General features: G+C 38.3%; 1 protein-coding gene across 1 annotated transcript in view; it reads right to left on the bottom strand.

The window, feature by feature from the left end:
• thsd7aa (thrombospondin, type I, domain containing 7Aa) overlaps positions 1–25,443 on the bottom strand; it is a 227,785-nt gene that overhangs the window by 86,119 nt on the left and 116,223 nt on the right. The window contains exons 5-7 of the mRNA XM_030147877.1: positions 25,148–25,303; positions 22,611–22,814; positions 7,194–7,388 (exon numbers count right to left, since the gene is read on the bottom strand). Of these exons, the coding sequence (XP_030003737.1) occupies positions 7,194–7,388; positions 22,611–22,814; positions 25,148–25,303 (555 nt within the window). The remainder of the gene's footprint in view (positions 1–7,193; positions 7,389–22,610; positions 22,815–25,147; positions 25,304–25,443) is intronic.

Here is a 25,443-nt window from a genome sequence, read left to right as displayed (position 1 = left end):
TCCCCTTCTAAAAATAAGGCGACACAAGGACCAACATTACAAAGTTTAAAAAAAAATGTGTGATGCATTTTCAGCTAAAGACAGAGCAAACAAAAGGAGATAGTTTCAGTTTATTGCCACCTTAAAAGCATTTAGACTTGCCATGAGGCTGCGAGAGTCAACTCTTACCTACATATTTATCAGATTCTATTTCAGGGGAAAAAAACCTGACGTGTCAAACATGATGAATCTGCACCTTCACAATCTGAGGTGATGAGAACATTGAAAACAACAACAGCTACAGCACACATATTGGCAGCCAGTCTCTCCCACGAGCTATAGATTATCATTTAGCTTTGATTTTCCCATGACTTGTTGGAAAACACACAAAGAGCAAAAGCAACATGAGAGATAAACCAGAGGGTCTCCAGGGGGCTGGGAGGATTGACAGAGATGAGATGACCTGGAGGGGCAGAATGTCTATACATAGCCAGAAGCCTGGATGTGGACCCAGGTGGGGAGTGCGCTCCATGTGACCCTCCTCACTGCAAAACCTTGTCATTAGCAGCCGCCATCACCTTGAGAAAAGAGAACCCCTGAGAAGAAGGTCAGCCATTAGCGTCTGGACAACATCTTCCCGTCAGTGATGGAGCTTTTGAATTGGACATGAGAAAGAGTCTCAGACAGTGGAAATGACTGACCTCTGTGTAACAGCGCAGGGATAATGTCCTTCAGAGGGTCATTTATTAAAGATATTATTGGATTTCAACAGGGTGGTCATTTATCAGGCTGCAAGCTCATTAACACTGGAAGGACATGCCATTATTACAGCGTTGGTTAATTAAATGGTTAACAGATAAATATTTAACACGTACCAATTAAACTCAACATCTATACTTTGGAAAACATACAGCACATATATTAGCTACATCCTTTCTGCAGTCGTGTACTACTCATCATCAGTGTCATTGTATTTTATTTGCTGTTTGGATAATGAACTTATTTCCACAGTGCCATCTTGTCAGGTGATAATCCCCTTTGACATTCCCAGTGTTTCTCTCGATCTGAATAATTAGCTCATACGGCACTTACATCAGTGCTGCCTACTGACATTAGCGTTCACAGTGAGCAAGACAATGTGATTATTTAGCTAATGGTTCTGTGAAAACAATCTGTAGACTACAAATGCATTACATGATTGAATTAACACATAACTGCTGATTTTTATTTGGGGAGTCATACATCTTATGTCTTGAGATTAATTTTTAACAAAATGGAAAACGCAAAATAAATGTAGGTGTTTGGCTCATACTACAGCATACAATTGTCTCAGCAGTGTCTGTTATTATTTGCTTCAGTAATTAATTTTCACTCGAGAAAAGTGCTCTCCTCATACATTTTATCCTCCTTTCATCAACTAAAACTAAAGCTGACACCATGTTGTCTGGAGTTTCATATAAAAGACATTTGTAGGCTTTATTAGCTAACCTTTTGTTTCTATTATTTACCCTATATGATTCTGAACAGATTCCTAAAACCATGAGGACTCTGCATGTTAACAAGATGCTAATAACCAGTGGTGTAGTCCAGGGTATACCGCGGTATACGGAGTATACCTACTTATTTTTCAGTCAGCATTGTGTATACTCACTTTTAAATCCCCCTGTTGCACACCATTCAGTAATATCTGCAAGCCAAATTGCAAATTTTTTCCCCTAGGATGGTGAAGCCAGGACCCACCCTACTCTGCCTCTAATTGGCTAGTACTCGCTGGCGTCACTGATTAGATTGGTTAACTTTAGGAATGAGGACGAATGAGCCAATAAGAGGCAAAGTAGGGCGGGTCATGCTGAGGAAAATATTGTTAACTAGCGCTGGCCACCTCTGGAACCAGTGCCACCCCAGTTGATTGACAGGTTACTGCACGTCTCGTTGAAAGGTGTGCAATTACTGGAAATGCGAACAAGAAAGGCAGAAAAAGTGTCTTTCAAGTGAGTGACACGTATCGAGAGAACCTACTTTCATGGAATACAAAATTCTGAGGCAAGTTTAAGGTGGTTTCCAAATGAGTCACTGTTAAACTACAGGCCATATGACTGCACATTTAGAGGAGAAGACATTTTGTCACCAATAGTTAAACTGTGTGAGTAGGCTAACGTTATGAAAGGCTAACGTTATATAATATATATATATATATATATATATACATATATATATTTGCTTCATGTTGAATACATTTATATTCGTGCAGCTGCTTGTGTGACCAGTACTACCTACAAACTGTTCCTGATCAAGTCATGATAATTTTATAATAGTAAGCAAATAATACTGATGGATTTTTGGGTAAACTAAATAGAGTAGTCTGACATGTCATTGTTTCTAAAACAGGGTGTTTTTCTGGACTACTTGACTATTTGAGAGTATACCCACTTCTCCAGAGACCACTACACCACTGCTAATAACTCACTACAAAATAATTCAAATCTGTTCTTCCAGCAATATATCCCAGTACATTAGGGTAATGCAGAATTGAGTCCTATTTGTCATGATATAAAAGCAAATTTAACTAGCTTTGAATGGACGTGTGCTCTGATTGGTGGAAAATGCTTGCATTTGGTTGTGTCGGTTACTCACTAATAAGCTGACAGATGGATATAAAATGGCTTCAGAATACACATATTTGCAGTTAGTTAATCAATGTTAATACAATTATTTCTACTACATTTGTTTTTGGGGTTTATAGGATGAAAAAATACATATTTGAAATACTTAAGTATTTTTTTCCTTCTCACCATTTTCTCTTTACATTTTATGAGTGTGTATGTTTGAATTTTCATTTTTTCCAAGACATGATAGTCCACAAATTGATTAGATAATATGTAATAAGTTTATTGTAACTCTGGTAGATTGGTCACAATTTTGTTTTGTTTTTTTCTTGGTAATTCTTATCAATTCAACTGGACTGGTTTAGCTCTTCTGAAAACGTTTTGTCTCTCACCCATGAGAGTGGGAGCAAACTGGACTTAAAAACCTGCAGGGGAGTTTATAAGTCCAGTTTACCCGTCAGTTATTAGAACTGAAGAAGTGTCTTGGATGAGAGATGAAATGTTTTCAAAAGAGCTAAACCAGTCAAGTTGAACTGAGAAGAACTACCAAGAGGAATGATGACCTGGGCAAATGAGAACCTACACAAACATCAATATTTTGGTCAAAACCGGTAAAGAAGAGGTGGATTTTTAAAGGCGAACATCAGGATAGTTTCTAAGAGCATAAAAATCAATAGCTCAAGGTGAAGGCCGCCACAAAAAAAAACAAAAAAAAAAATGCTGTACTGTGTACTGGGGTAAACAATTTTTGACTTCATTAGAAAATAGGTTATTGCGGAGCTGATCATCAAATCACAAAAACCTCAGTAATCCATTTTTAATTTTTTTGTGTTTGTGAAGTCAGCAACACCACTGAAGCTATATGAAAGGCATCGGCCACTTTTGTGTGAACACCCTATCTCTAAAAAAAAGCTTCAGATTTGTTACACATTGGCTGTGGTATTGTGACTAGAACTCTTTCTCACCTTCCAAAAAGCACATACTGTAAAGCAGTTGGATTTGTGATAAAACCCACACTGACTCCAAATCTCCCCTGAAGACAGATTTGAATCTCTGTAGTAAAACTTCTTGCTCTTTAATCCTCTCAACCCTAGACTCACTCGACTTTGTGAATACTGAGGCCCTTTTCCTTCCTATCTCACTTTGCTGGAGCAGATGGCCAAGAGAGGTCTATGTGACGTGACGCTTCATTCCCCACATCAACCTGTCTGGCTCCATGCTCCGTCGATTGTCATCCATCTCGGACTGCAAGACCGTTAGAGTGATGCCTAAATTCTAGGAAGGCTAATAAACAAGGCAGAGCTTGCCAAGTGCATCATTTTCTGCATGGATATCCTGTTTAAGTCAAGCTTGGACAATGGAGTAGGAGCACCCGTTCACATTGGAATTCATTATGTATGAGGTGTCTCCTTACTCCAGCGTGTGTGCTGCATTTTTGTGAATATGCCAAAGACAGCGTGTCATGCAATGTGGCCCACAAGTTAGACGACAAGAGCTGTTAGGAATGATAGCGTGGCAGTAAAAGATAAAATTCTGATCTGCTGCCAAACCAGACGCTAACCATCTGTGCAGCCTCCCGTTTTTTTCTCATAACGAGGTTTAGTGAGAATAGCTGTGTTCTCACAGTGTGATTGGCAGCATGGAGGGTTGGGCTTTAACCAGAGGCACTCACTTCAGTATCATTCCAACACCATTTAGATATCTACTCCTCACCTAGGGGTTTGGAAAGCTTAACACTATGGAATGCTCATTATTACAACTAGAGGGTAAAAGCTTTTTCCTATTCTAAAAGCACAAGGATTTTGCTGCGCCGGCAGATCGCCAAGAGATTAGATCAAGGTATCCACATTTCTACTTTCCTCTAGTCGAACATATGGACACTATGCACTACATCAGCAAAAATGAGGTGACTACTGTCGTCTCACAACATTAAATATAAATGTACCAAAGATCGGCCGCACTGATGACAGCAGGGAAGGACCTTGAAGAAATGTAAAAGCAAAGTCTGTATAAATTGTTAAATTAAAGAACATGAGTATTAATGCTAAACCTCAGTCTTCCAACAGTTCTGCAGTCTTGTTATCTCCTAAAGTCATTTCTTACCCTGCATCACTGTAACCCACGCCACAACCTTTGCAGTAGCTGTGGAGGAACACAAAGTCATTCATTTTACGTTGACATTTTGCTTGTGGTATATAAAGAAGAGAGGAGAGGAAGGTGACATTTGCAACAGAAACTCAGATTTTAAGATTTGCATTGACATCCAAATTGATATTAGATCACTATATGTTCGTTATTATTATCCAGCCCATTTACCAGAATAAAATATTGCCATTGTATGTTTCTGCAAACCACAGATATGTATAATCTCACAACAAAATCTGACGTTGAAGGATCTGCTACTTTTTTAACCTTCCCTCAATAGACACAGAGGGTAGATACATCAAATCCAGGACTTTTGTAGCCATACTCCTGTAAGTTTTTAGGTTGAGGCAATACAACTCAGTCAAGGTTAAGAAAACATTATGCTTTTGTTGAGATATTCATAAATACACATTTGCAGACTCTTTTATGTTAAACCAAGCCCTGGCATCTTTGCAGTGCCTCGACCTGATGAAAAGGTTTAATCATTCTGTTGTTTCTCAATGCTTTACAATGTTGCATTCACCAATTTACACATCAGTGAAACAGTAACTGGGAACAACTACAGGTGTAGAGTCTTGCTCAAGGACACTGTGGCATGAGGACAGGGGACAGGAATCCAACCACTAATTCTTCTGATTCTGATTCTTCTGATTTGTGACAAACTTGCTCTACCTCCTGAACCACAGTAACAACTTCCATTATCATTATTATTGTCGCCTCATTCTATTCCACCAAAACCATCTACAGTTAAACACTGCATGTACATATACATTAGGGCTGCATGATTAATTGTTAAAAGATCGTGATCTCGATTCACACATGTATTTAGCCTTTATGTTTTATTGTTTTATTGTGATTGATTTTATATCTGTACAGCACTTTGATTGAAAGCGCTTTACAATAAATTATTATTATTATTATTATTATTATTATTATTATTATTATTATTATTATTATTATTTTTATTATTATGTACGTGATCTCATTTCTAAACACAGACGATTCTTAAGTATTTTATTTCATGGATTGCATTACAAACAAATGCCTACAAACACAAAACCACCGCCGCCTCCTCCCTTAACCAGTGGTAAAGTGTCTTTATAACACTTGAACCTACTGCTGTCGGCTGCAGTTCAGTGAGGAAAAAGTGAATTACAGCAGAGGAACGTCTGCGGTAAAGACAGTGAAATGGATGAAAACCCCAGTGGTAGTAATGAGAGTCACCCACCCGAACTCGCGCCCAATAAAGGTTCGCATTCAGCGGTGTTAATCTAATGTTGGTCTTCTTTTCTATGGTCCAGATCCATGTGTCTTTTCACTAATCGCTTTTCCATTGGGCATCTGTGCAAAACTTTACCGATATTTACTAAATGTCGAAAAAACAGAAGTTTGTAATGTCAGTTTTTCCATTAAATCACAAATGTGATGATTTGTTTATTTATTATCACAAGAGGACACGAGTCATTCCATAAATATGGCGACGAACATAAATATGGTGTTGATTTACAGATATATTCATTATTATTATATATTGCCCCTCTATCTCGTACTAAATTTTAAAAAATGATAGGGTTTCCTGGTGTGTCCACACATACCGCGACATGTTTCTTCTTCTTCTTCACTTGTTGTAACGTACGTCAACATCGGGTTTTTTAGTTCACCTGACTCTAGTTGCGGAAAAAGGTCTTTCCATTGCAGTTTTGCGTGATATACCATTTGTGGTACGCCCGAAAAACCACCTCTTGCCAGAACAAAAACTTTTAATTGCAAAAATGAGACTTTTGGCGAAACTTTCGTTTTTCCATTAGGTAAAATTTTATGCAAAACTTATATTTGCACAGTTTGAGGGTCAATGGAAAAGCGACTACTGTCACTTCTCTGATTTCTACGTTCTACGTTCTTCTTCTCCTTTTCTTTTCTTTGTTGGTGATAACTCAGCCTTTAACCAAAAATCAGAAGTCTCACCCTCTCCAAAAATGTTACATTCAAAAAATTCCATTGTGCCGGCTGGAAAGTTTCTTTGCACTGCAAACTTTCACAGATCAGCTGGTGTCACTTAGTAACCGGGACCATAAGTGACTGGACTACTTGCGGAGTGATATGAAAGATGCGAATCAGAGGTAAAAGAATCCATTTTCCCTGACAGCGGTGCCATAAACATTTTGTGAAAAAATGCCAGAGAATCGTGATCTCAGTTCTAAGCAAAAAAATTGTGATTCACATTTTTGCCAGAATCATGCAGCCCTAATACACATGTAACTGAAGATGCTGCTATGAAACTCACTTTGATTCCGAAGCATTGGGAACATATGTCCCTATACAGAAATGTACACAGGCAACATTTTATCCAGATGAATGTTTTGTTTTTCTATTATATATTTGGATTAGAGTTACAGTAACCTGATCCTATCCTCATCCTACAGATCTCATTTCTATAAGACATCTGACTCTGCTTTGACGTACCTTCTCCTGCATTATAGGCCAGGATGGAGCGAGCTCTGGTCTGCTTGCCCTCTGTGTTTTTCCCAGAACAAGTGTGGGAGCAGAGAGACCATGGGGTCCAGGGACTCAGGGCACAGTCCTTCGGGCAAGGCACCTCACATATGACCGGCATGGGCAGGATGGCATCACGGCAGAGCTGCCTTTCCACATATTCACCTGGATGGACACAGGCAAAGGACACAGGTAAAATACAAAAATATACAAGTGCTGGTAAAGTTTTTGTGGTTTATCTACAAAAGAAATGAAATATATTAACAGACTGAAGTAATGTGTCAGCAAAAAGACTGACAAAAAGACAACAACTATCCACCCTAGAGCAGAGCTACAAGGAATCCCTTTTTATTGTACAGCCTTGAGTATGACATACTCAAGATAAATGTGTCACTGTTGTTGAAGTCTTCTGAATAAGAAGATAATCTGAATGGTGAAGTGGAGAAGTGGAAACATGGAATATCTTCAGCTAATGTCTAAAGCATCTCCCCCGTCATCCCTATTGAAAGCCTATTCCTGACTATGAAGGGGAGAACCTATGCTCATATTCAGTCGTTTAGCTTTCTGACTACTGAGCTGTACTTGCAGGGATTTTGCCTTTACGTAAATAGTGTTGCTATGACAACAATATCTCTGTGATAAAAACAACCAGAAAATGAGCAAGAGATCAGAAAATGACTAGTTAGAATATAGAAAAGCAGAAGACGGGGCTTTAATTTGGATTCAAAACGTAAAAGGAAGTTGTTTTCTTAGATTTTTCTCTGCTAATCAGATTTTTATATAGAAGGGTGAAATTATTGGTGTAATGACTTAACATATTCAATGATGCTCAATTCTATAATCGTATGATGCTTTGATTGAGGAAATTAATGTTTGAGAATGTAAATTTAAGTGAATCAAAAATCATTATCCAGAGCAGAACGATATGAATTTACTTCTCAGCACCAGTTGTTTAAAGGAATAGTTCAGCATTTTGAAAGATATGGTTTCTGTCTGTTAGTTATACAGTTAGTATCAGGATAGGGTCAACTCAGTTTAATCTTCAGTTCTCTTCATTTAATCGTTTCAGTTCTGAACTGAAGAAGTCTCTTGGATGAGAAACAAAACATTTTCAAAAGAGCTAAACCAGTCCAGTTGAACCGAGAAGAACCAACAAGACGAACAATGACCTGGGCAAATGAGAACCTACACAGACAACCCAGTTTAATACCAATATTAAAAATATGGTGTAAATAGTTAGTCAGGATGGTCTCAAAAGTTACAAAAATACATCTAACAATGCTTACTTCCAGTATCAGTTCAGATCAGACTGGCAGATAGCGTCAGCACAGGTCAGTAGCATTCACATTTTGGGGATGACAAAGAAACACTGCTTAAGAAAGGTAAAAATTGTAAATAAAGTTGTATTGTACATATGTAGATAATGTGTCAAAAAAAAAAAGATGTACAAATTGTGTATCAAATGCAGAAAAGGAAACAGCTGTTGTCCCATGAATCACTTGTAAAGGCTGAGATGTTGTGATATCTGACTGAACATTTGAAGGAGGTGATGGTTGGTTAAAAACATGCAACTTGGACATGGAGACTATGTTTGTGAACTTTGTCTTGAACAGAGTTTCTGCAGGTATCAGCAAATCTAATTTAATGCCTTTTAATGCCCTTTTTAATGTCACTTTAAACAAATTTAATGCCCATGTCCAACTGCAGATACAGTATTATATATATTTTTATGACAGTTTACCATTGACAGGCTTTAACTAGGTTCTGAACAGTTCCTCCTCCAATCACTTCTGCTGAAACCTGCATTTTTCCGACATTTGCTAATATTCCTTCCACTCTATCGCCACGGCATGAGCACGCTCATAGCACACTGCATTCCAAGCATCAAGTGTTGTGACTTCATGAATCGGCCATAAACAATAGACAATTAAAGGGTTCCGCCTGTCAATCATCACACTATACTTCTGATCAAAATTATTCAATGTTTATACAATCAAAATAAATTGTGAATAACAATGCTTTTTTCCATCAAGTGTATTTAATTTTTTAATGCCTCTGGACATCAAATTGAATGTTTTTTAATGCCATTTAAGTTCTTAATTTTAACAAAATCTATTTAATGACTTTTAATGCTTTTTAATGACCTGCAGAAACCCTGTTAAAACCAAACCAGGTCCTTTGCTAAGTCTTATAACTGAAAGATGGCTGTGTAGGTTCTCATTTGCCCAGGTCATTGTTCTTCTTGGTAGTTCTCAGTTCAACTGGACTGGTTTAGCTCTTTCGAAAACATTTCATCTCTCAGTCCAGTTGAACCGAGAACTACCAAGAAGTATAACTGAAAGCATATTGTTAGCCTCATAGTATAATTGCCCAACTCATACATAAATGGACAAAAGTATTGGGACACACTGAATGGACTCTATGCTCAGCCTCACTACTTCCTGAACTTCAGGTGGGTCCTTTATTTCCTGTCTTTCATTATTGGACACACTGATTAATCATGGTGTGCCTAATTAATCAGTAGTCACAACAAGAAGTAGCAGACACACCTGGATTAATCAGTGTGTCCAATAATGAAAGACAAGAAATAAAGGACCCACCTGAAGATCAGGAAGTAGTGAGCCCATTCAGGTGTTTCCTTTCTAACAGGGGTCTGGGCTACAAAAATAATGACAAATGGATAAATGTCATATTTTATTATTCATATTGATGTTTATATCTCAAATCAGCATGAACAGGACATCTTATGAGCTCTAGCCATGATGTGTCCCAATATTTTTGTGCATCTAGTTTATAAACATCAATATTTCCTTTAGTGGAAGATTTTTCTTCCAGAGTGAGATGTGAAGAAAGTAGATGGTTAGCTGTAGTAGAAAATTATTATTTACAGTCAGAGCACAAAAAATATTTCAGAAATTTTGAGGTAGAACATTTAAAATCATAGTCATGGCTAAAAAAAATATCAATGTTGAGGAAAATAGTAAAATCAAAACCATCTCTGAGACATTTTGGAAGCAAAGATAATGATTTAAACCAAACTAACCAATGCAATGATATTAATCCCAATAGAAAACTTTGTTATGACATTATTGCTTTGTATCCCAGATCCGTTAAAAAAGAAACACCCGAATTCAACGTGTCCCTATACTTTTGTCCATTTGTGTATGAGTTAGGCTATGAGGCTAACAATAAAAAGGATTTCTGTGATAGACATGCTTTTTCTAGAGGAAAAATATTTTTTAAAGTTCCAGCTCTATCCTCCCCTTGAACTAACGCTGTTTTTAGGGGAGGGAGATACAATGACTTGTAGCTTGTTACCGTGTTTTGCATTGTTCTTCTGTTAGGTGCCAAACAAAGTCATTGCAGTCATTCGGCGTCAGGGGTGTTAGCTGAAACAAATGGAATGACCTGCTGGAGGCTCCAATCTCTTTATTTCTTCTAATACTAAAGGTTAAACTGTAGGCCATTATATACTAGAGATTGTCTTAAATGGCTTAAGGGAAATGGATATCTGTGAGTGTATGCTGGTTTAAATTTGAGGTCTTTTCAAGGATTTGTTTTTTGGAGGCATGGGGGTGCTGAGATGCTGATGTGGCTTATATTGATCTAAATCTTCAGGCTGTCCTCACTCGCCTTAGTCTCCTCATCCTATTCCAGCCCATCGCTGAAGGACCATATCTGTGGAAATCTCATTGCAAACGGGAGAAAGAAAAGGCAACCAGCGAGTCGAATGACACGTCTGGCACCCTGGGGAAAAAACAGATCCATTTTCATCAGAAGAGGACAACAAGAGATCAATAAGAGGCCAGTCAAGAGAAACTCTGAGGGATGCCACATGGCAGTGGGGGTGGGGTGGCGTTGGTGATGGGGACGTAGGGAGTGCTGACAGGGGTAATAGAAGACTTCCATGTGATAGATGTTGGAGGAAATCATTAAAGGGTCTGTACGACACTGACAGGATTCATGATGTCTCTTGTTGGAGGCATTAGCGTGGTCCACTTCCTGACCGTAAAACAAACACTATTCAGTTTATCCAAGAGGACACAAAGCAATAAACCATCAATAAGGACACCAGAGGTGTGCATTGGCAAAAATCTGGCGATACGATACAAATCACAATACTAGGATCACAATACAATATATCACGATATATCATGATACTACTAATAAGGCAATTTTTTGTTTCTTCTTTTTTATATTTCCTGGAAGAATTGAAGTTCACCAGAAATATGCACAAATACTAAACACATTTGTATTTGATCAGAACAGGATCTAATGATGTATCACAAAATTTTCCACTGTAAAAACTTAAAATTTAAATTATGTTTTACAGACATTACAGTTTAAGATTCTGCTCAAATGTTCATATTCTATTAGTTCATTACTAACACTGTAACATTATTTTTGTGCAATCCCAAAAAAAAGGACTAACATCTGCCTCTCTCAGACAGTAAAACATGCTTTTAGGATGCTTCAAATAACCATTATTTAATAAAACAGCATTAAATAATAGCAAATAAAAGATAAACAAAAAAGAAAACCTAAAAACAAAAATGAACCTCCACCATATCTGCATTTGAATAAATACCTAAAAATATCGAAAAAGTAGTTTTTAATATCAATACAGTATCGTGAAATGAAACGTTGCGATATATTGCAGAACCGATATTTACTTAAACCCCTAAAGGACACTATAACATTAGGTTATATAGTAAGAAACAATGATAATATATTATTGTAACACCACATCACCTGATCCTTTTGGGCTGATCTTAAATAATGTTTCTCAACAAATTCTCTCAATGCAATTTGATGGACACTTGCTGTCTATAGTGAATTATTGTTAAATATTCCTCAATTGCACCATTGTTTGATCAAACCCACCATCCACCACATAGTTTTCAGTCCAATACGGTAATCATATAAAAGTACACATCTCTTTGAAATTAATTGAGTGAATATGTATTCTTTAGACGAAACATTTTTTTTTAATTGTTATCCAATCTATAATGCCAAACCACACATTTTAAACATGCTTGCAGCCTCGTGCATAATTAATTGAATTAATTAGATTTTTTTCATCAGAAGATTAAAGCTGCAGTGCTTGTTAGTTTTCTGGCATTGTTTGGGAAAAAAATCCATAATTATCTTCAGCATACAGCAATTCAAGTGGCCTGGGAGCACATGGGAACTTCTATATCTAATAAAATTAACCCACATTTACAGACAAATAGGAGAGGTTAAATACATGACTGAAAGTAATAAATACCAACTACTGATCAGAGCCTGTCAAAGCCATCCTGGATGTGAATGTATTGCTCTACTCTGTGTCTGAACACAGGCTTCACTTTTCCAAAACAGCGTGAAATGGCAGCAGGTCATTTATGTTTATATTTTGTCTTTAGATTTGGACTGACGTGAAAGAGCTGCAGATGGAAGGACTGTATTTTCAAATGTTGTTTTATTTTCACCATTTAAGTTTCTGTAGGTCTAAAGGTTGTCATTAATGTAAAGTCAACACAAATGAGTACAGTCAAACTCAAATACTCAAATATTACTGTTAACAGCATCTTTTTTTTTTTACTTTAAACAGATTGAGTGCTGTGAACAACATACACTACCAGGCAAAAGTTTGGACTCACCTTCTTATTTAAATGACATGACATGGACCACAGATGGCCAACAAGTGCTCAGCATCATTTGGAACTCCTTCCAGACTTTTGGAAAACATTTCAGATGATTACCTCATGAAGCTCATCAAGAGAATGCCAAGAATGCACAAAGCAGTAATAAAAGCAAAATGTGGCTATTTTGAAGAATCTAAAATATAAAACATGCTTTGAGTTTTGTGACACCTTTTTAAACTACATAATTCCATATGTGTTCATTCATAGTTTTGATGCCGTCAGTGAGAATTTACAATGGAAATACTCATAAAAATAAAGAAAAACCAGGTGAGTCCAAACTTTTGCCTGGTAGTGTATTTTGTACTATAACATATCATCAACTATGCAATATTAGACCACAAACCCACCTCAGGGTAACAAGAGTTTGATCAAAAGTCTTCGGAGAGTTGGTGGAGTCATTCATCCATTTTCTTAGCTTAAGCTTCAAAATATATCTTGTGTGCTACCACACAACTTAATCAATAAAACAGCTTTGTTACTAAAAACCTTCAGAAAACTTTGACTCTACCATTTTTTTAATAAAATCTGGTAAAAAAAAAAAAAAATAGACCTGTAACACTTATAGTGACACTATTCCAACTCTGATCATAGGTCAGTTACTCCAGGAAAAAAACAAAACACATTATATTTCTTTAAACAATTAAAAAGTCTTATATTGTAGTATTGTAAATATATGGTAGTAGTAATATTACTTTAAGTATCATGTAAATAGTGTGGTTGCATCTGTGTGGATATAAGCCTCATCTCTATCAATCAATCATTATTCATATAGCACTTTTCATACAATAAAATATAGCATAAAATGCTTTACATATAAAATCAGTACACGCCACCCAGACACACATACACACACACATGTACGCACTCACACACACACACGCACTGCGCCACCCATATCATTATTGCAAATAAAATGCACATAAAAAGACTGAGCACAGAAGACCAGAGAGCAAAAGAGGAGGAGGCGCTATCACAGGGAGCCGTCCACACCAGGGGGGCAGCCACCAACCCCGGCAACCCGGGGCCTGACCAGTGAGCAGGGGCCACCGCCACCACATCACAGCGGCAGGGACCTCCATCCCACCAAATGTGAAGGTAGTAAGGTTTGGATGGATGATTTCAGTCACTATTTCCCCAAAACCTTAAGGCTACAAATCACAGAATGTCCACATCTTTATTTTTGTAAAGGTAGGATGATTTGTTTAGAAAGGTATTGTTATATCTGTACTGTATGTCATCCTGATGACTGGAGGAGTAAGCCAGAAAACCACTGATACTGCTGGGTTTTAGACTAAAGCACAATTTAATTTGTCATTTTGGCTGGAGGATTTTCTGCACCATTATTCAGGGAGCCACACCATTGGCAGCAACAGTATGACATTAGCTAACATGCATTTCAGGAACAGGGTGACTGAATCCTCCTAGACAGAGTAATAAAAGAATGTATAATTTTTGGAGGAATGAACGACTCATTGCAAATCAATGGCGTATCAAAAGAAAGTCACGTATAGCAGGACGGAAGTGTTTGAGCACCTTCCTTCTCTCCTGTTCCACAGTGTTCAAAATCATTCAGCTAAACTCACAGATCAGAGACGCTCAAGTGATATCAGTTCGCCCTGAGCTCAGCAAGCAATTCAAGCGATCAAAGGGACAATTTTCTTTTTAACATTACACACATCAGACAAGTCAAACCTCTGTCTGAGCCCGTGTTGATGGAAATGTACCAGACGGAGGCTGACGTCTCCTCTATTCAATTCTTCCACATCCGGGGGAGATTGACTCATGCACAGTCAGAGGTAATGGGGAAGAAAGGCAGACTAAATCCAAGCTGACTGTGTGGAGCAGGCTGTGCTAATCTAATTTACCAATAAGTCTGATTCAACAGGGTGCCATAAAAGGAAGCCCACACCTCTTTAGCTGAGTGCCTCTTAGAAGATGGAAAGACAGAAAGGAAGAAAGATGAGGATGAGGTCACCTTGACTAAGTTTTTTATTGCGGCTGGGATTGCAAATACTTTTTAGTACCTGAATGCATTCAGCAGCATCTAAATAGATCCCCATGATAAATAAAGGAGAGGAAAAACAGGGCAAAAGAGTGACCAATATGTGACGGCGAATGTGATTAAAATTAAAAAAAAAAAAAAAAAAAAGAATGTGGTCCATTCTATAGTCTGGATAACTTTTTATCAATGTTTTTGTCTTATGGAGTTTTCATACCAAACTTTTTTTTCACCCATTTGACACAAGACCTTCATTTTGTGGTCACTTTCCCTTCTTGTTTTGAGGCTTTTCTGTAAACTGCAATTATGTGACTGTGTCTCTGCCGTCTTGGCCAGGTCTTTCTTGAAAAAGACATCCCCCCCATCTCAATGGGACCAATGCGGTTAAATAAAGGTTAAATAAATAAATGCATAAATTCTGAAGATGTAACCCCATTAGTCCCTCCCACTCAGAATTTGAGCAACGGAGTCAATGTGAGGACCGAAGGAAACAGGAGCTGAAGCAACAGGCGATTAATGGAATGAGACATCCCGGCATCAGAGATGTCATTTCAAAGACATTTTAATTAAAATGATGACATTTGGAACAGCTGCAACATCTGTCTGTTTTTAGTTCAGTTACTGATGCATTTTATAATCTCTGTCACATGGGTGCTTATGTAAACTTATGATTAACTCAGTCCGCAACATGGTATTATATGTCATGTGCATCAGTGATGGAGGGACATCATACATTTATTTAGCACAAACAAGTTCGACTGTGTATTTCATCTTTTTAAATAACTAATACAACTTCAGATTGAGGAAAACCTTCAATTTCAAAGTCCTGCTCTTGCTGTGGTTGGTATAATCGTCACATGCTGAGGACATGCCTGTGTATTTTCAGTCATAGCAGCTCCAGCCAGACTCCTCAGTGTTCAATGAGTCTTTTAAGGTACTAAGAAGTCCTTCGAGATGAGGTGCTGGGACTGAGTTCAAGGTCTAAAAGGTGAAAAATAAGGAATTGAGAAGAGCTTGTTGTTGCTCCTGTACATGTGGGATCGGTAACCCTGCTCAGGCTTATTAATGTACTCTCTAGCTAGTATTTTAGCTTTGCAGCCAGCAACTTTATAGGTCCCTCTCACTGCTTTTACAGTGTTGTTTACAGCAACATGAGGTTTTTTCACTGTCCAGGTTACTGCTAACACTGTACACTTAAGTTAGTTTTTGCAGCATTAAGCAACAAAAGAGCCAAATATTGTAATTAATAGTCAGCACAGGCCATAAAACAGAGCTCAAGTGGAGTGAATATTGGATTTACACTACTGCTGTAAACACAAATACTTAACTGTATTTAATATTAAAATAGCTAAATAAGCAACTACTTTCCAACAAACTAAACTTGATGATACATATTTGCTAAATCTCTTACATTTGTGATGATACCCTTCATCAGAGGTGTTTTCATAGCTTATGTCTGCTGCATCAAAGTGTAAAAGTGGGCAAACATTCTTTACTCAGTATGGCATCCATTTTAGTTTTCTTTGGATCTACACATTATGATTAAAACAGACTGTTACATGTGTTCATCATGCTTTTCTATTGAGGTTAGATCTAGAATACATGTTAGAATTACAAAATTGAAAACAGACTCTGCTGCGTTAATATGTTCTTCTGCCTCCTACTACATTATCTTTCAAGGACAATATTCATTTAATTTTCCAAGGGAAAAGGAGTAAAGATAATTAGTTGCCGAGAACAAGTCAGCTTGGAATGGGAAAGATGGTAATCACTGCCACTGCAACAACGTGGAGCTCTGCACACTGTCAATGGGGACCTTGATTATGAATATAATACGGAAACTGATGAACAACCCCCATTTCGCTCTCTCACTCCTTCTCGCTCTCCCTAGAGCCCTCATTAGCAGCTACTGTGTTATGGTTCTGGCATCTACTCATAATTGCCATGTTCCCACACACATACAGTATACGTACCAGAAGAACAAAAAAAATTGTAGAAAATTTGCAATAATTGATTCCTTAATGAAAGGTGGGTTCCTATACATTTCAGTCTTGCGATTTTTGGAGCAATCGGAAAACAAATCTGTCATCTATAACTGCTGTGGGTCTACTTAGATCTTTATGCATGTTATTTTCCATTGTTGACAAAGCATTATGTTTTTGTCCAGTTACCTGTCACACTGAATGACGCAGCATTTCCCCAGCATATTTCATCCAATGCATTTCACAGTAACTCATACACTCCCAAAGCCTGTAATATAAAGCATAACAACAAATTCTACGAGGGGTTCCAGTTTCTGCAGCTCACCTGAATAAAATGTTAGCCTGTTGTTGACTCAGCTAACTGATGAGGCTTTAACTCTGTGTGTTTGGGGAAACCAGCAGTAGCAATAAATGTGTCAGAGGTGTGTGGATTAGGAGGTCAGTTGCAAATATTGCATCATTTCTTTCTCTTTACATAACCCCTCTCATATTTGTCTTCTGTTGCTCAGATGTTTTTTAGCCATAATTGCACTTAATGACTTTGTTTTAGGCCCCTTTATTATTGTGTGTGTAGTGTTTTATAGCTTTATTAACTGATATTCTATCCAACATCCTGGGTTTGAGAAAAAAGCAGGTGTGCGGTTGGGTGGAAATAAACTTAAATGTGCTTTAAAATAATAATAATAATAATGTAATAAATGGTGAAGAAACATTAAAGGTGGGGTAGGAGATCCTGGAAAAACGGTTCAAGCAAGCTACATTTTGAAGATACACAATTCAAAAGTCCAAAGCCCTTTCTTCAGACTTCCTCCCTGAAGCCACGCCTCCAGAGTACCAGAACGCACAATGCTTGTTCCTGAGGGTTCACTAGCGCTGCGCAGCATCACTTCAATTGAACGCTGTAATCTGTGCATTTCACCATTATGTTTGTCACCAGAACAGCCCCAGTTCATACCTATCTGGCTAACGTTACATTTCCTAGTGATTTATGTTAGTGACAAAACAGTTTGCCGGTGAACTTTCCGTCCTAATATAGCTAATATACCTAGCCAAGCTCTGGCTTTGTTTCCTGTACAAGTGCTCCAAGCCTCTGAGAACGCGTGATTCATGCATGAGAGGTTTGCGCAGAGGGGGGAGGTGGGGGAGGGACAAATGGCAGTTGAGTTGGATAGACATATCACCATTTAATCATTTCGATGAGCCGGCTAAAATGATTGGATGGTGTTTTTTCAGTCCTGTTCATTCCACAGGTGACTACATTTTTTTTATTTTTTCGTTAGAGCATTTAATTAATTGGTTGTAATCGGGGTGTGAAGGAGATTTTAAGCAATATAGCATGAAATGTTCCTGGAAAACATCCCACCCTACCTTTAAACCGTAATTTGGTGTTGCACTCCAACATGAATCTCAGTTTAACAGTATCTGTTTTGCTGTAGTTTTAAATCCCTCATACCCAACTCCTTAAAATATTTCTCATAGCTGCTAAATGTTAAACTTTGTTCATTATCTATTAACAGCGTCTGTCTGCTGCTCAGTTTAGAGCTGCCTGCTGTGAACAAACACAATGTCATGCATGAGATTCGGGTTTACCAAGGCAGTAAAGATGGAAACGATGAACTAATGTCACTACAAAATGCCATAAAGCCAAGGGGAGTTTGGTGATTATTCTCTGTAGATTCAGATGTAATGCCTTTCACTCTGCGATTCAATGTTCAAGCAAACTGTTACATAAGGCTGGATGTCACACGCAGCCAAAACTTTAAGGTACACTCTACTCTGTGGCCTTTAGAAACTCATTCAATAAACTTCTCGCTTGATAACTAATGTCAAATATTGTTGTTAGGACTTCTGTTTTTTTGTTTTTAGATGAACGCCTTTGTCTGGTGTAAGTTTGGTTTAAAAATTTCACTTGAGGGAATCTTCGCTGCTGTTCATCTTCACAAGTCTAGAAACTGGGAGCTTGTGGGACTTGCGAGACTGTGAGTAGGTGTGAATGGCTTGGGAAGACAAGTCTGTTTTTGTACCATGAGAAAAAGCGATGCAAGCACAGACATTTGCTCTTTTTGATGTTTAACACCATACACAAAGAAAATCATCCAGCTATTTAACAAACGTGACAAGCTGCTTTTTGCCTTGCTATAGCACGGCATGAAAAAGAAAGCAGGTGCGTGGTGCGGTTGCTGTGTAGGTCAGTGTGTGTGTTAATATGTTCTTCTGTTCAGTGTGTGTGTCGGTGTGAGAGAGAGAGCTCCCTCAGGCAGTGCCAGAACGGACTCCTCTCCTGGTGTCTCACATTCTCTTCCAGCCTGATTCTGGCCGGTCGCCTGTGCTGAAACCCAAGGGAGAGCAGCTACACACACTCACAGACAGGCACACAGACCAAAATTGCTTAGAATAGCACAAACAATAGATGAACATTTTCCTACAACAAATACAAGCAATTACTGTGTCGGGCAGTGAGCCGAGGCTATAGGGCCCGTAGCATGGTGGTTCAAAGGGAGGCCGAGCAACTCTGCAGCAATCACTGCTGAGTAAACTGACCCACAACACATTGAGCACAACCTCCAAACAAAGCAGAACTGTGTAGCATTATCTGGTAATTAGCTTAGGGGTTCAACAGAGCCTCTTTGTGCATGCTACATGTTACATTTGCTGATCCAAACACCTGTGCCTGGCTGCGTTCTGCTGAAATGTGAATGTTTCAGTACATAAAGACTGCATTTAGAGATCAGGGCAAAGACGAATAGGTGCCTGATAGTGTTGTTCCTGTAAAGGATTTCTCTGCACTCACACAAAAAAAGGTAATTTTACAGTTACAGTCACTGAAGATTTTACAAATTACTTGTTTGACCTCTGAATCATCTACTCACTCGAGAAAACGCTTTGGCACGTTCAAGCAAATTAGTTTCTGCATTTTTCGGCAATCGATTTCCACATTATCACTTGCTTAACATGGTCAAACCAGTTGTCATAAACTGTCGACATCATTTTAATTCATGTCCACTTGTTTTGTCAGCGTGTCCTAAATGATAAATTGTTCTCCGTGCTGAAATCCAGGCAGCAGTGCAAGAGAAATTGTGTGTTGTCAATGTTGCGATGATTAAAATCTGTGACCCAACAGACAAGGATGTCAGGAGGTGCAGAAACACTGGACTGGAATTCCATATATAGCGCTGAATGGACAGTTCTACCTAATGGGTGTTTGGGTTAACATTCCACTTTCTTTTCTTTTTTTTTTTTTTTTTTTTTTTGAGGGTGGTGTTATACAGTCCTTCCAGTTTTCTTTTCTGTATCACACTGACAGGCTCTGACATCAAACTGCAGAAATATCAGTAAAGGCTAAAATGTGAATCATGTTCAATCTCTTCCAGTCAATCTCCCACATCCAGTAACGTGTACGTGCGTTTGTATTGTTGTTATTGATATACATCATACAAGGGGAAAAATGCAGCCTTGCGTATTTTCAATTATTGTCATCAAAGCCTTATCCACAGTTTACATCAGAAAATACCGTTACATTGACAATGGCATAATTCATTGTGTGATGCTGCTTGTATGAATTGTTTTCAATAAATGCATTTACTGTTCAAGTGAGAAAAACTAATACATTTGTCAGTCTAAGTGTTTGTTTAACTTGACTTGTAAATGGCTAACACTTTTACCTTTTACAACTTCCATTTTTAGTTAAAACCATGGATTATATTTTGAAACATTTTTTTCTCGTGATACAGTTTGGGCAACACCTCAAGAGCAGTTTTTCCAGCTGGTTTTGCCACCATTTAAAGTATGAGTCGTCCCTGTCAGCACTTGGCACTGTACCCGTGGATGTGCAGCCAGCTATACAATTTCTCGTAGCTAGGGGATGTTTATTTTTCAGATAATTGCATCGTCATAAAGATTAACTCACTATGGATCTAAAATTCTATGTGTCGTGACAGAAAGTGAGTAAACTGGCGTGAAATGTTAAGCGCCACGCACCAAAGGCGAGAGCTAAATCTCTTCTTTGTCAATAATCTTCTTTTTCTGCATGTAGTAAACAAGTTGTTTTTGAATAGTAAGACAGACTGAAAACTCTCCCTACAGTCTTGTCAGATAGTTGTTTGTTTACAGCAATTTTTGTGACATAGTGAAACCAACAATTTGACAACCAACCCTACATCATACTGTGACTTGCCACGTTGCCAAGAGCTGTGAAAACAGGTGTCGTTTGGACACTCTCACACAAATATCATGTAGTCCTTAGTGTGCTCTGTATTTCTATTTGTATGACTCATCTCTTCTCACTTTGCTCAATGGTGACACTGTTGTTTTCACACTTTTACCTGTGACCATTCCTGACAGATAAACACTTAGGTGTCACTGTGTTATAGTTGTTTGTGTCAGTCAGAAAAAACTACATCATAAATATGTAGAAATAGCTGTTTGACCGCAGTTTATTCATGATACCTGTCTATTAACAGATGTTAAATTCAAAGCATCAAGACGTGGAGATTGAATTAAATAAAACTGACGCCAGGGAATATTCACATCTATTCACATCTCATTTGATTTACCTGACTACTTGGTTTAATTGATGAAGTAGCCATGCACAGTAAAAAGTGAAGATGTGAAATATTGAGATTAATTGAGAATCAATGGACTTCTAAATTGTTATTAGGGGAAGTTTCTGTGAAGATTCACACTTTAATCTCACAGTCAGGAAAAAACATGTATGGACATAACTTAAACTTGCTCTTCCTCTTTCCTTGGCTGTTAGCGTAGGCTGGAAGTACAGCTGGAGCCATTGGTCAGGATCCAGAAAACATACAGATAACGTAACAGATTGTGTTCCTCAGAATGTGTTGTTTGGCAGCCGTTTTAACTACTGCATTTGTTAGCAAGGCTCAGGTTTAACGTAGCGCAGCAAGATCTGTTTAGAATTCTGTTTCAGTCATCCATGCCATACTGACTCTACCACAAAAAGTACAGCCCAAGTAGTGATTAACCCATAAAGGCCAAGGGCTACTTTTATGTCAGCTCCCAAATGAGTTTTTCTCCCTATTTAACCTTTTTTAAGTGATTTATCACCATTTCTGGTAATATTATCCTCTGTATTTTGCATTTTTCAGTGTAGATCATGTATTATTCCCTATATTTAACTGGCTGATCATGTAGATGTTCATGAAAACTCAGAGTAAATTCATTCTCTCTCAAAACCAAGAAAACTGAAGAGGAAGTAACTTTTTCAGCAAATCTATGAATAACTAAACATAAAACAACAGTCTCCATCCACTGTCATTTATCAAACTCAATGGCTTTTACTGGTAAATTAATGTTGTAAAAGATAACTGTGTTTTATCTGGAATGTCACTATTTCTTAGAAACTTGGGTTGTTTTCAAAGTTCAACTAGACTGGTTTTTGTTCTTGAAAACATTTTGTCTCTCATCCAAGAGACTTCATCACTTCAGATTTCTTAGAAAGTGATGGATGATTCACATTCCATTTTATAAAAACCTGAGTAGTTAAATATATTCTGTGAACAAAATGAAGAGTATCAGCTTTAGAAAGTTTGACTGCAGGAAATCCTACAGAACACAACACTGGTTACACTGTTAGCAAGACAGATGATCTAGGGTTCAAAAACAGCAAAGTAAACAGAACCAAATAAAAAGTCCTTTGGGTCCTATCACTCCTGTTAAAGAGCTACTTTGTGGTAAAAGGCTTCATCTCTCAACTCACCATCGCTGTTGACGCACTGCACTTGAGGGATCTGGGTTCCAGGTCCGCACTCCCTCTCATTATCGGGGATGCACTCTTCCAGTTTAACCACCAGCCAGTCGTAGCAGCTGGGGTCCTCACACGGTATTGCCTCCACCAGGTGGGGGCAGTTCCCCATCCCGCCTGTCGGCTCATTGACGATCTTCCTCTTCCTCAGTTTGAACCCTGACGGGGAACAACAGGAACCTAATGAAGTCAAGAAAATGGCGCACTTCCACACTAATCAACCCCAACATCCCTCCCTCTGTGATCTGCTGTGAAAAGTTGTTGCAATTTGAAACGATCTAATGTTCAACTATAAGCACATTAACTTCACTCCGTGGTCACAGTGTGCTTTTGATGATAACTATTATATTGCATTCATGTGACAGTCCATTAACCCTGAAGTTGACACAAGAAGAACTTTGTGTAATGATTGCCTTTTATTACATTAGCTTTTATCCAAAGTGACTAATGCATACAGGATTCCATTAATTCAAGTGGGGATTGTTCTCATTTGTGTCATTTCCTTTGCTCAAGGGCACAGGATTCCATGACCCATGTCCTGGGAAAGGAGAGTGGGTGAGGGGGTGTTAACTCCAACGCAGCCAAGGTCACCCACCCTCTAATCCACACTCCTGTTCCAGTCCGATAAGGCAGCAGAGCCACTGGAGTGCCTGCAGGGGTCAGGTGGAAACAGTGGAATCCACCCTTTTTTATTTCATTTTTGTCTGTCCTCTCCCATCCAAAAGCTTTATTTAATCAGTCAGGTCAGCTAAACATGAACTGCCATGTGTCTAAACCCATTGATGGAGGTTTTATCTGAGAACAGGGCAGGGTTTGTATGAGGGAAGATGAGACTTGGGGTGCAGGGAATTCAATTCTATCAGGCATCACTCACTTGCTATCTGCGGGGCGTATTATGAATGGCATAGCTGCAAGATAGCGGAGCAGCAAAGGCAGCTGCTGTCAGACCTGGAGGCTTCATTTTGACTGAAGACACACATTCATGGAAACAATCATGCTGTGTGTGATGGCTGATGTACAAGATATCAGCTAAGGAAAACAATGTTGTGCAAAGGTTCTCCAGGAAAATGAACTGTTTTAAAACAAACAACTGCTTTTCTGTTTAGTATTTCTTTTTTTTGAGTTGATGTATGAAAATTACTTCACAACTGGATTGAGTATTGATTTCAAAGTGCAAGAGTAAAAATGCAAATCACTGCTTATTTCACGCCATGTCACCAGGCAGTTTAGCCAGCTATAGTTAGTTACAGGTAATTTCTTTATATACAAACTGTCAATAAAAGATGGTTTCTTTTAGCAAAATTCCATTTAAGTAAACAACATTTAGAAAGAAAACAGCCATGAATTTGTTGATTTTTTCCCTATTTTTTCAGTGACCTTGCTTTCTTTATTATCCATAATACATAGATGTTTTCACATGATAAAATGATGCTGGAAAATGCATTTCTTTAACAGACAGAGCAACAGTACAGCCTGACCAGAACAAACTAGCATTAAAAAAAACTCTTGTGCTAGAATCACATCCACCTGATTTCTATGTTCAATGTCAGAGGGATGAAAAGACTTAAAGGCAGGATTGCACACTGAGTCATATCTGTCTGGATAATGAGAACCAGGGCACATGTATTTTAGGATGTGTGCATGTTAGTGTGTCGGCTTTACATGATGTACAGTAGACGACAGCAAGAGCAGAAGTGGTGGAATGAGCAAAGGAGGAAGGAGCGAAGGAGAGCAGATTCATCATTAAGATGCATGGAGGAGAATTTCCAGCCGTCCCTTTCATTTGAGGCGCTTCATTAAGGCAGAGTCAACATGCATTAGTCATAGCGGTCGCCGCTGTTCCAGGGATAATTAAGGGCTGAAGCAGAAACCACGTCAACCGTGCTGATAGACTAGCATAACTCACTACAACATTCAGGCAACAAATGACTCCATTCTGGTCTCCACTCCAGGCTGATATCCCTCGACAGTGTCACATAACCAGGAATTAACAATAACCAAATCATTTAAAAGAATGTAGCACACTTTCTAACTAGTCACCAACCTAGGTTAGCAGTGCTTGTTGGCAGCTTGTTGCTAGTGTTGGCAGGCCTTCTGTTAAGCTTGTGGCATTAGAAGTCTGTGTGTTGAACACTTATTTGTTGAATATTGTTAGTGTTCTTTGTGTTGCACTCTTTGTTCTTAGCTATATATGTTAGCAAATTTTGCACTAAGCTGTTGACTTTTACAGCTATTATATATTAGCTGTAATTGCACTAAGGTACTTGTTAGGCTTTGCAATTGTTTTTGTAGCAGCGTCTATGATACTTTATTTTACTACACTTTTTGCTAACTGTGTAACCTTTCATGTACAGTCTTTGGGCTATTTCAGTGCTAGCAGTCATTTGTCACAGCAGTTGCACTGAGACATCTTTGTCTTTCCGCCGAGCTTTTGCAGGGAAGAGAGTAACACGGTGATTGTGCATTCTCAATTTATTGTTTATTGGTCTTACCTTTCTTTGCTACCTGGTCCTGACAGTTTTCATAGGTGCAAGGCCCCCAGGCACTCCACTGTGACACCTCACACTCAACTGGACAGCTAATATGGCAAAACTGCGTAGTGTTCGGTGGGATACCTAGGCACAGATCACTGTCCACTGGTCGCAGTGCTAGAGAGACAAAGAAAACATCAATGACAACCTGTAAGACATCATAAAGGAAACATCAGAAGGAAACAGCAGAAAAATAAGAAGAAAATGTCTGTAAATGTCAAATTAACTTTGAACCATCACTAGACATTTATTTCTAT

The sequence above is a fragment of the Sphaeramia orbicularis genome, chromosome 11 (assembly GCF_902148855.1).
Source record: "Sphaeramia orbicularis chromosome 11, fSphaOr1.1, whole genome shotgun sequence".
Taxonomy (NCBI): Eukaryota; Metazoa; Chordata; class Actinopteri; order Kurtiformes; family Apogonidae; genus Sphaeramia; species Sphaeramia orbicularis.
Note: the sequence above shows the minus strand (reverse complement) of the source record. Positions and strands in the feature narration are given on the sequence as shown.